We start from the raw sequence: 12,674 nt of genomic DNA, 5'->3' as shown, positions 1-12,674 counted from the left end.
TTTGGCTTCAGTAGAAGTTGGTGGAAACTTTTTGCCAAATAGCTTTGTGGTTGAAGAGGTGTTTTGTTTGTGATAGAAAACTAATATTCCATTACTCTTTTCCTACTGTAAATCTAATTTTCAGTCCATTTTGATGACTAAATAGGGCTCTAATTGAGCTAAAGAGGTTTAACATCATTAATGGCAAGAGGACGCTCCAAAAGTGTAGTATTTTAAAATTAAAATTCTTGTAATGGATTGTTTTTTATGTTAATAGGAAGGGCAATTTCAGTTTAAATAATTCACCATTGAATTTTACATATAGGACTGGTTTATTTGTTTTTAAAAGGAAGTCTAGATATTTATTTCAAAGCTAAAAATTGAGTTTATCAATATATCAAAATTGAGCTATATATTGAGCTATATCCCCAAATGTTTGTTTTATTTATATTTCTTGTCACGGGAAAGTCACCCAAATAGTACTAAATACTCCAAGAGAGTAAAGCCACCTGTACCCACTCTAGATCCTCTGTTCTCAAAGGAAGTTGAAAAGAGGCAGCTACAGGAAATATGTGTCTCCTATAGAGAGAGAGTGATGCTTCTAATAACTTCGGTGCTGAAGCCCATGTGATGGGAAAGCAGTGGTTAGAATTTGGGGGGAACAAAGCAAGACTTACATGTATCTCTGGTCACTAAGTAAGATGTGAAGAATCTCAGGGTCCCTGCAGCTAATGAGACTATTTCCTGCTAGAGGAACAGTGTTTCTAAGAACGCCCTAGGACCCACCCTGATCCAACACCGTGCTGTTGTGGGCCTGGAGTGGGAATAGCCCCGCACAGCGACCTGGAGCTGGAGACCTCCTAACTCCTGAGCCCCGCAACGTTTAATCCACTTTCAGTTTGTAAACCTGAACTCTGTTAAAGTCACGGGGAACCTGAGACTGGGCAATTTGTTTTAGTGAAAAGGTAAGTGTATATGTGCATGTGTGTGTGTGTGTGTGTGTGTGTGTGTGTGTGTGTGTGTGTGTGTGTGTACAGGGAGCGAGGGGAGAAATCTAACACATCTTGGGCATCTACTGCATTGCAAGCATTATACTATGCTAGGCATTCACATATATTAACTTATTTAGTCTTTACAACAACTCTGTAAGATGTATCATGACGATTTTGCAGATGGGAAAATGAAGGTTTAGAGATATTAGGTAATTTGCCTATGATTCCTGGCTACTAAAACTGCTATGAGAATCACATTTGTCTGTTGTGGGATGAATGCAGATCTCTGGGAATTCTTGTGGTAGTGTTCTACTTAAGACTGCATTTAGGGATGAAGCTTGAAAATAAAGGCTTAATTGGAAATGAGGACAGTTTCCTTGCATTTTGAAGTCATGTATTAATATTTCTCAGGTACCTGGTGAAGTAGACAGAGTAAAGCCCTCTGCCCTATGCAGATGAGAGCTGTCACCCCCTGTGGCTCCTCTCCCTATGCTGAAGGTCACCTCCCTGCCCCATACGGGGGCACATGTCCTCAGGTAAAAGGCAGTGAGCCAGGAGCCTGGATATTTGGGGTGCTTTCATGGCTTTATCACCTTAGCAGTTAGTCATGTAGCTTTGGAGGAGTCTCAGCTATGCCACAAGTTGAAGTCAGGTATCTAGTTATCTCTGGTCCACATTTACATATTTCTGCAAAGATATGGAGACACATACGCATAGTACGTCACACTATTGCTGAGATTAAGAGCTTAGGCTCTGGATCCATTCTGGCCAGGTTTGACTCATCACCTACAGCTCTGCAACCTTGGATAAGGAACTCACCTCCTTATGTTCTTCCAATTTTCTCATCTGTAAAATGGATTTAACCATGGTACCCATCTCATTGGGTTGTTGAGAGAATGAAACTGACAATGTCCAGCACATAATTAGCATACAATAGATAACAATAAAAAATTTATTATTATTAATATGATAACTCTCATGCTTGTTGAAGGATTAAAATAAATAACACATGGAAGAGTGCACTGTTTAATAACCTAAATGTTATTAGCAAAAGAGGGACTAAATAAAGGAATGACATAAGGAATCTCTATGTAACTTGGTTATTCTGGATATTAGAAGGAAAATATGATGCAATGATATACTTACATTTGGATGAAAAATGTAGGCTAGAGAGGGAAGTTATTGAGCTAGAAAATGAAATTTCCTCAAGGCGTTTTATTAAAACCTTTAGCATACTAAAGCACATAGCTCTCCGGTTTAGATACCCTCTTCTCTCTTCTCCTGGAGCCCCAAGGCTTTAAACGTATTTAGCTAATTTGTTCTACCTACTTAGCATGTTTATTTTTGTCTTCAAAGTTATTTGTCTAACCAGAGGTAACGGTTTCAAATCATCTCTTTATGTGCTTGTTTAGCATCTGTCAGCACTTTTGCCATGAAATTATATTTTCAGTGGTTTCTAATCCTGCTGCAGAAGGTTGCTGCATGCTGTGACTTGGTGTGGGCTCCTTCCCTTCTGAAGCAATTAAAAATAAATAAAATTGGATAAGTATTTCAGAGAATTGCTTTTTTTTTTACTGCTTCTTGAAAAGAATGCTATTTTTTCCAATTCTATTTTTCTTTTGGGATTAAAACCCAAGTAATCGAATACTTCCCAAGGTGCAGTTATAATTATCACTTGATTCAAATGTAAAACTCCAAGGGCTTACATCAAGATTTATTAAATGATTGTTGGTCAAGTGTGCATCAAGAAGAACGATTAGTTAAATATTTGTTATATGTTCAGGTCTTAGGATTAAAGGGTTTAAATATATCAGTGTAGTTAGCATTAACTGCACTCCTCAAATTCACTGTCATTCATTTATTTAATCAGATTTTTTTGTATGTTTGCCTAATTATTATCACTAATGACATTCTCATGGTAATTAAAAATTAGCATCTAGACTTAAAATTAGGTGTTACATTAATTTAGATGGTTTCTAATAATTAATTTCATGGGATTAAGCAAATACATAATTTTAAAGTACTGTAAAATATCTGCGACTTTGTTTTATTTATTTTTTAATTTTTTCGGATCATCCTTATTATATCTTTTATTAAAGTTTTAAAGTATTTTCTATACAGATCACTTGGTTAATTCCCTGATACTTTATGGTTTTGTCAAAATTAAAAAACTGTATCCTATTTTTTTTTTTTTTTTTTTTTTTTTTTGCGGTACGCGGGCCTCTCACTGTTGTGGCCTCTCCCGTTGCGGAGCACAGGCTTCGGACACGCAGGCTCAGCGGCCATGGCTCACGGGCCCAGCCGCTCCGCGGCGTGTGGGATCTTCCCGGACCGGGGCACGAACCCGCGTCCCCTGCCTCGGCAGGCGGACTCTCAACCACTGCGCCACCAGGGAAGCCCTGTATCCTATTTTTTATTAAAACTTTTAGTTGGCAGTTGCCAGCACAGGTTGATCTTGAATCCAGCAAGATCCTTACTAGTTGGTGAAGATTCTTAATTGTTCTAAAAGTTTGTTGATTTTGTTTTTCTATTGTGATAGTTGATTCTCTGCTCTTCTAATTCTTACCAATTTTATTTATTTTTCTCTTCTTAATGTTCTTGATCAAAATTGTTTCTGAGCCTCAAGAAAATCCATGTAAAATTTCTCTAAGTATATTATATGCTATAAATTTTAATATAACCTTTACTAAGTTTAAGAAGTTCCTTTTTATTCCTGGTTTGCTCAGAATTTTTAATTATAAATTGTACTGAACTTTATTAAACGATTTTTTCTACATTGAGATAATCATATCTCCTATCTTAGTTGTGTAATGTGGTGAATTACATGGGTAGATTTTCTGACATTGAGCCATCTTTGTTTTGTATATTTAAATATTTTTTCTTTATTTTAAAAAAATTAAATTAATTTATTTATTATACAGCAGGTTCTTATTAGTTATCTGTTTTATACATATTAGTGTATATATGTCATGACTATGTTTTAGAACAGCATTTCTCAACCTTTGTATTATTGACATTTTTGGTCCAGATAACTCTTGTTGTGAGGGGCTCTCTTGTGCATTATAGGATGTTAGCAGCATTCCTGGCCTCGACCTACTTGTTGCCAGTAGCACCTTAGTTACCTGTGATAACTAAAAATGTCTCTAGATATTGGCAAATGTCCCCTGCTAAAAATCACACCTGGTTAAGAATTACAGTTTTAGATTATTTTATATTGAAACTTTTGTATAATATTATCATATTCAAATGTTTAACTTCTTCCAATAAAATTAATTAAATTTAGTGGAGGTATAAAAACACATGGCACAGTAGGCTGAAGGTTTTCTTGGGTCAAAAAATGAGACTTTAATTTCTGATAGTGCCTTACTTTTTTGATGTGTTAGGAAAAGCTAAATTATTGAGTAAGTTAGTTTGGGGAAATAAATTCAGTATCATTAATATATTATTATTGCATTTTGAAAGTTACATGTTTGTTACACTAAGTCACCAAAGCAAAGTTATCCTCTTAGTTAAGTATGTTTTCATCTCAATAATTATGTGAGGGTCATTTATACTATTGGCCTTCCAGAGAAGTACACGGATGAGTGCAGACACAACTTTCCTCCTGAAATAATTTATAGTCTGGGAGAGAAGAGGAAATAATATACTGCTTCCCGAGATGGGTGTTACAAGATGTGCAAATAAACTACTGTAGGTAGAGTGGATTTAACCAGAAGCAGGTGAAGCTTAAACTCTAAGGCTGCTCAGTGCAGAGGCTCCTTCCAAAGCTTAATTTTATATTTGCAAATTGTACTTTTTTCTTAAAAGAAGCCCCTCCCCCAAACTGCGTAAGTTTGAGGCCCCGCAAGACCTGCATCAGTCCTCAATATGGGGGTGCCAAGGCTGGACAGAATGCATAAAAGAAGACCTTTGAAGAAGGGGCACACAGGTTGTCTTTCATTGCATATGTGATTTTGGAGACTTCATCTGTTCATGTACTCCAAAAAGGTATATTGAATCTTAGAGAGCTGAACGGTGGCATGGTTCTCTGCTTCCCTGCCGTTTTTATGTCTCTACGCACATGGAGAACTCACAACACCTGGTAGTGGTAGGGAACATTCTCTGTCCTGTGATTTCAAATGTGGTTTGGACTATGGCACAGTGGGTTGAAGATGGGATTTTGCCATAATAATAGTGAAATAATAGTGAGCATTGGTGCTGGATGTCTGATTAAAAGACAAAGGCAAGTCACAAGGGAAGTATAGAGAGGGTGTGTGGGCACAAGATTTGGTGGGGAAGAAGTACAGGGGAGAGGGTGGAGGAGGGGTGTTGAATTGACAGGTGGAAAGGAGGGGGAGGGAGCAATGGGGGGTTCACGGTTCTGTCACATGGGCAGGGGTTAATGTCAAGGACATGTGACAAGGGGTGAGTGGGGTAAATGTGAGGACGTCTGGGTGTCTTGTCACACCCACTGGAAACCTGTGGTAGCCTCTGCTTCGCATCTAGGGATTATCTGACCTCAGGAAGAATTTCCCTCATTCTACTAAACCCATCTCTCTTTGGAATGACCTTCAGAGTGCACAGAGTTGGCTCTGCGTTCTGTTTGGGCTTGGGGCTGCTTAAATTAGAAATTCACCAAGGTTTTTTTTATGAATTTTTTTGTAGCTGTAAGAGACCCTCGGTTGTACTCCTGTCCCATCTACAAGAAGCCAGTCCGAACAGATCTGAACTACATCGCTGCTGTGGACCTCAGGACGGCCCAGGCCCCCGAACACTGGGTGCTCCGTGGGGTCGCCCTTCTCTGTGATGTCAAGTAACATGGGGCATGTCTCTCACCCAATAAATGCAGGATCTGAAGTATCATAACCTTTTCCTTCTGCGTGGACAGTGTGTAAATCAGGTTGGTCATGCAGTGAGAGCTGTATCAGTGTTCCCTATTCTAGCTGGATGCTTGGTTACATTTAGCCTGTTTCGTCGTTCATGACCAATCACTGTGTTTTTGTGAAAAGTTATTTGGTGATTTAAAAGTAAAATTTACAACTTTCTAATGAAGTGCGGCCCTCAAATCCACAATAATACATTTTCTTCTTCAACTCCAAGGACTGACTAGGCTAAACAGATGGTATTTCCCTTGAAGGGATTATTCTTCTGTTAATGTGGTGGTTCTAGTGACAGCCCAATTCTCTAAGGTATCATGACAAGTTTGTGCTGATTCTGCTTCTGTTGCCTTTTGCATTTAGGTCAGGTAAGAGATTTGTTTTCATGGTTCAAGTAGCCAATTAAATAGACCTTTTAAAAAAATGGAAGGAAATAGAAGGGTGGGTTAAGAATGTGAATAGATGAATAGACAATTCAGGTAATCCTACAGGATAAACATTTAGAATAGCATTCAACCCCACTGATAGTTATTAATGAGATACTAACTGATATTTGTTAGAATTAAAAAATTAAAGCTAAAGTGAATCGTGGTGAGGTCTTTGTAAAAGTGATACACTCACAGACTCCTTGAGCAATGTAAATTGACCCATCCTTTTTGTAAAATGATTAAATAACTAAGCACAGAAAGAATATATATATATATATATATATATACACACATACATATATATAAATGTATTTAATAGCATAAAAAATACCCTAAAAGTTCAAAAATAAGTCTATCTTAAGGAAATTAGAAGTATTTGGCAATCATGAAAAACAATAGTGAAGATTTCATAACACAGAAATGGTGAGCACATACTGTTAATTGAAAGACATAGTTAACAAAATATCAAGTACACTGTGATTATAAGTGTAAAATGTATCTGGTGTGGACAAAAATTAGAAAATAACATGGAAAATAAAAACAGGTATGATCCAATGGTAGAGTTTTCAGTTGACTTGAACAAATGTAATGATTGGAAGAAAAAAGTAGAGAAAGGATAAAAGTCGTAGATAGTGGGTGGGAACTTCACATAAGTTTTTATTAATTAAGAAAATACTACCTAAGGAACTTTTCACATATTTTTATTTTAAATTATGATTATAAATTATAAAGTTGTTTCATCTATAACCTGTTGACTAGGAAATTTGGTCAGTGTTAACTTAGAATTGCAGCATAGAATTGGGTAACTTCAGATCTGTGTAACTTCATGCTTCCAATGATAAAAAGTTTTTTTTATAGGGAGGAAGGGTTACAAGGAGACCAGTGTGGGTCCCTCTCACTAGGATTTGCTCTGTGACAAGTATCATTTTATGCTAAGTATGATGAGAATTAGGCCTGAGTGGTTCATGTGATACCTACCCATCCTGGACAATGCTATTTTCATTTGAGTAGCTTCTTTTGGTCTGAATTAATATATCAGTTGATTTGTGTGAATTGCTGTAAAACAATCATTTTATTTTGAAGAATACATAATGAAAATGTAAAAATAATGCAGATTAATAAAAAGTTGTTAATGAATATCTGAATTGTAATTGCTATTTATGAACAAGGGGGTGAGTGCCATTGAGTAACCAGAAATAAGCTTCCAAAACTGGCTTTTTTAATCAAATAACTTGAAAATGTATAATTGATATAATTTTGTGATATACTCCATAGGTATATGTGTATGAGTTTTGGAGACCCAAAGTAGAAAAGAACACCATGAAAACAGCTAGAAATTTTTAGGAACTAATTCAGCAAGGGTCATCACTAAAGCGTGGAGATGCCAGTGAGGCCCCTTCCTGCTTCACCTCCACTCCCCACTCCCCAGCTCCCACCCATTGAAGGGTGCTCAGCATCCTACTGAATCAGGGGATCAAGGGAAGACCAACTGACTGAATTTTCCAGTTGATGGAGAGTCCCTGACCACCTTGGATGTGGAGAAAATTACAGTGAGGGTCCCATTGCCATAGCAGGGTGATAGAGCCATCTTTTTCATCTGTCTCAATACTGATTTATTAAAGATATTTATTTTGCACCTCCTGCGTGTCAGGCACTCTGGTGCCCTGATGGAATGATGGTGGGAAAAGAATTGTCACAGTCTCTGATTTCATTCACATAAGAGGACGAGACACAGAAAATAAGCAGTTATTCAGGCAGGTAATTTTATATGATCTCAGTTTATGACTGGATAGCCTGACATGTATGAGCGATACATAGAAAAAGATATAGGGCTTCCCTGGTGGCGCAGTGGTTGAGAGTCCGCCTGCCGATGCAGGGGACTACGGGTTCGTGCCCCGGTACGGGAAGATACCACATACCGCGGAGCGGCTGGTCCCGTGAGACATGGCCGCTGAGCCTGTGCGTCCGGAGCCTGTGCTCCGCAATGGGAGAGGCCACAACAGTGAGAGGCCCGCGTACCGCAAAAAAAAAAAAAAAAAAAATTAAGGTAATTGAAATTATTAGACTGAGTTATGTATAGATTTATAGATTTGTTTTATCTTATTGCAGCGTTTGTGGAGGAATATATATTTAATTGACTATTTTCCCCAGCTTTGTTGAAGTTTAATTGCCAATTAAAAATTGTATATATTTAAGGTATGAAATTTGATGATTGGTATATGTATACATTGTGACATAATCACTACAATCAAATTAATCAACATATCAGCAGTTCACATAGTTACCCTCTTTTTTTTCTGGTTGGGAGAAGTGCTATGAAAACATATCATCGGAGTTCCTTATTAGAAATGTGACATGATGCACTATATCAGTATTCTTAGATTTTACTATTTGCTCAGATCACCTGGGGATCTTGTTATCAATGCAAATTATAATCAGTAGGGCAGGCTCTGCATTTCTAGCAAAGCTCCTAGGTGGTACCAATGCTGCTGACAAGACACTATGTGATATCCCTTCGTGGATTTTGAAGCTCTGTTTTTACATACATACACGTTGAGGATGCTTGTGTCTTCCTGGTGAATTGACTCCTTTATTATTGTGTGATAGTTCTTGGTAATATTCCTTCTCCTGATGTTTCTTTGTTTGATATTAATCTAGCCATTCCAGATTTCTTCTGATTACATTTTCCCATCATTTTATTTTCTTTTCAACCTATCTGTGCCTTTATAATTAAAATGGGTTTCTCTTTTTAAATTGAACTATAGTTGATTCACAACGTTGTGTTCATTTCTGCTGTACAGCAAAATGATTCAGTTATACATATACATACATTCTTTTTTTTAGTATATTCCATTCCATTATGGTTTATCATAGGATACTGAATATAGTTCTCTGTGCTATACAGTAGGACCTTGTTGTTTAGCCATTCCATATATAATGGCTTACATCTGCTAACCCAACCTCCCACTTAAAATGGGTTTCTTATATAGTTCTGTTCTTTTTAATAATAAACAGGTAATGTCTTTTTTAATTGAAGTGTATAGACCATTTATATTTCATGTAATTATTGGTATGACGATTTAAATCTACCATCTTACTAGCTTTCTGTTTGTTCCATCTCTTCTTCCTTTTTTTTCTTTTTCTGTCTACTTTTTTATTGAGTATTGTTTATGACTCCATTTTATCTCCACTATTGGCTTATTAGTTACAACTCATTCATTTTCCTTTCTTTTTGATGGTTGTCCTAGGGTGACCAAGATGACCTTACTGACCTCTCACCTTGACCCAAGTGTAGACAGGCTAATTCCTGACTACAGGGCCCTGTCTTCCCTTCTCTTGTAATTTCTTTCTCTGAGCCTTTGAGAGGTAAGTCTTTCTCAAGGGCCTGGGAGCCCTCCCTTTGGAATGTGATCCTCAAGGAAGATGGGGCCCTGCCTCCTAGTCTTTGTGGGAGGGTAGGAGCCTAACTTCAATAAGCAACAATTAGCCAACACAGATCGCCTCCTCACATCAATAAAATCTCCCCCTCACGTCCTGCCCTAATTTCCATCAGCTCACCCAGTGTGTAAAAATCCTCTCGCCTTTTGTTTCTATGGAGTTGAGTTCAATCTCTCTCCCCCTATTGCAATAGTCTTCAATAAAGTCTTCCTTGCTGTTTTTTAACAATTGTCCGGGGCAATTTTTCTTTCACAAGGGTTTACAATATACACTCTTTCTTATCACCGTCTACTTTCAAATTACATCACTTCAGGTATCAGAACCTTACAGTCCCTCTCTCTCATCCTTTCTGCCATAATTGGTATACATTTTACTTTTAAATGTGTTCTAAGCCCCATAACTGTAACAATCTTATCTTGGCCAGTTACCTTTGAGAATGATTAAAAATAAGAAAAAATGTATTTATCTGACTTTTTGTCCCCATTTTCTTCACTCTTCCTTTCTTTGTGTACATGTGAGTTTGCATCTTCTATCATAGCGCTTTTGCTTGATGAATTTTGAACATGACTTGAAGCATGTTTCTGCTGGCATTTTTCAGCTTATGTTGTCCAGAAAAGTATTTCACCTAAAATTTTTTGTGGTGTATAGAATTCTGGGTTGTCAGGTTTTTTTTTTTTTTTTTTTCAGTACGTGGGCTTCTCACTGTTGTGGCCTCTCCTGTTGCGGAGCACAGGCTCCAGACGCGCAGGCTCAGCAGCCGTGGCTCACGGGCCCAGCCGCTCCGCGGCATGTGGGATCTTCCCAGACTGGGGCACGAACCCGTGTCCCCTGCATGGGCAGGTGGACTCTGAACCACTGCGCCACCAGGGAAGCCCTGGGTTGTCAGCTTTTTTCTTTAAAACCCTTTTAACATATGGTTAAATTTGAAAACAAAACTGTGATAACCAAATAATCCATTTCCTTTTTCCATTTCTTTCAGGGATGGCAGGCAGGATGTCTTCTGATAAAATCTGGTACTCTCAGATGTGAAAGGCTGAACATAGCTGAGTCAGGGCCTCTTCCAGGGCATGGAGGACAGGAAGGGCCTCAGATATATTCTAGGTCAACCACCTTCTACATCACAAAAATGCTTCCGTGAAAATTAGGGGAGTGTTCCCTGAGAGGTGAAATAATAATCTAGGCCAGTGAAGCACACAAAACAGAGGTCTCTTCAATTCCAGGTCTTTATCTCACACAAGTTATAATTTTATAGTTTCTGGCTTTTTCTCACCATTAGAATGGGGGCAACTTTCTTTGAAACTTTGTACATTTTGTGTGGAAGCAGAATATAGGATTTTTCTAATTTCCTAAAATAAAATCTCATTGTTAATATGCCATCAATCTCTTTATGGCTTTCATGAAGGTCGGACCCTTTATTTAAGCAAAGAGAAAAAATTTACTCTGTAAAAATGCTTAGCTTTCTAGTGATTAGCAACTTAACTTGTATACATATAAACATTTTACTTAAACCAATTGTATTCATTTCCTATGAGTGCTGTAAGTCACAAACTTGGTGGCTTAAATAATAGAAATAAATTTTGTTGCAGTTCTGGCCCCCAGAAGTCCAAAGTCCAGGTGCCAGTAGTTCTCTGTTTCCTCTGGAAGCTCTAGGAGGATCCTTCTTTGCCTCTTCCAGATTCTGGCAGCTGCCAGCATTCCTTGGTTTCTGGCCACCTACCTCCAATCTCTAGCTCCTTCTTCGTGTCACCTTCTCCTCTGTAGGTATGTCTAGTGTCCCTCTGTCATTCTCTTACAAGGACACTTGTGATGGCATTTAGGACCCACCCAGATAATCTAGGATAATGTCCTCATTTCCAAATTCTAAACTTAGTCACATCTGCAAAAGCCCCTTTGCCTTATAAAGTAACATTTACAGGTTCCAGGTATCTGCATATCTGTTCCTGACATAGGACATGATATCTCTGGGTGGCCATTACTTAGCCTACTACCCCAATGTTATTTTAATTTTACTGTCTGCAAACTTTTCTTGAAAAACACTATTTCTGTGGGTTAGTAGGGAATTATGAAGGCATTCCATAGCTGAAAGGAAGGACTGCATGCAGAGTTTTTGATTTGGGGCCCTTAATTAATTATTAATCATAATAATAAAGCAAATATTTACTGAGTATTTACAATGTGCGAGACCTGAGAAAGCTTTTGTAAAGCCTTGCTGTTGAAAAGATGGTCTGGAGACCAAAAGCATTGAAACACCTGGGACCCTGTAGAAGTGCATGATCTTGGTCTTGAATTACATCTACTGAATCAGAGTCTGCATTTTACCAGGATTCCTACCGATTTGCCTGAACATTAAAGTTTGAGTAAGTTCTTTTTGGTATTAACTTATTCAAACCTCATAAATACTCTATAATGTAGGTATTTTTTTTCTCTCCCGTTGCGGAACACAGGCTCTGGATGCGCAGGCTCAGTGGCCATGGCTCACGGGCCCAGCTGCTCCACGGCATGTGGGATCTTCCCGGACCGGGGCACGAACCCGTGTCCCTTGCATCGGCAGGCGGACTCTCAACCACTGCGCCACCAGGGAAGCCCAATGCAGGTATTTTTGTCAGCACCTGTTTTACAAACGAAAAACACAAGGTTGAAAAAGTCTGGGTCACTTGCTCAAAGCCACTTAATTAGCAGGAGTGGAGCCTGTAATCTGGGTCAGATCTGCCTTTTCCCAGATGTGCCATTAAGCATTTATGATGTTCTGTTTCTTCATACAGCAAAATGGATGTTGGCTCACTAAGGACACAGGGAAACCTGCTTTCCAGCAGCCCCTGTAAGTCCCAAGAGTTTATAGTATGTTCTCAGTTTCTCCAAGCTAGTCATTTACTTAATATCAGCCCTATAGGATGCCCTAAAAACAGCATTTTTAAATAATATTGTCCTAGATAAATACTGTAGACTTGCTAAAAGGATCGGTTAGTCAATTGTCTGAATGT

The 12,674-nt window shown here is 38.2% G+C and overlaps 1 protein-coding gene across 1 annotated transcript in view; it reads left to right on the top strand.

Moving 5' to 3' along the window:
- Window positions 1-6,513, top strand: part of DNAH5 (dynein axonemal heavy chain 5) — a 202,464-nt gene extending 195,951 nt beyond the window's left edge. The window contains 1 exon segment of the mRNA XM_060145962.1: window positions 5,616-6,513. Coding sequence (XP_060001945.1) covers window positions 5,616-5,767 — 152 coding nt within the window. The 3' untranslated portion in view covers window positions 5,768-6,513.
- The last annotated feature ends 6,161 nt before the right edge of the window (window positions 6,514-12,674 follow it).

This window comes from Lagenorhynchus albirostris, chromosome 3 (assembly GCF_949774975.1).
Source record: "Lagenorhynchus albirostris chromosome 3, mLagAlb1.1, whole genome shotgun sequence".
NCBI classification, from domain to species: Eukaryota; Metazoa; Chordata; class Mammalia; order Artiodactyla; family Delphinidae; genus Lagenorhynchus; species Lagenorhynchus albirostris.
This window is presented reverse-complemented; position numbering and strand designations above follow the sequence as displayed.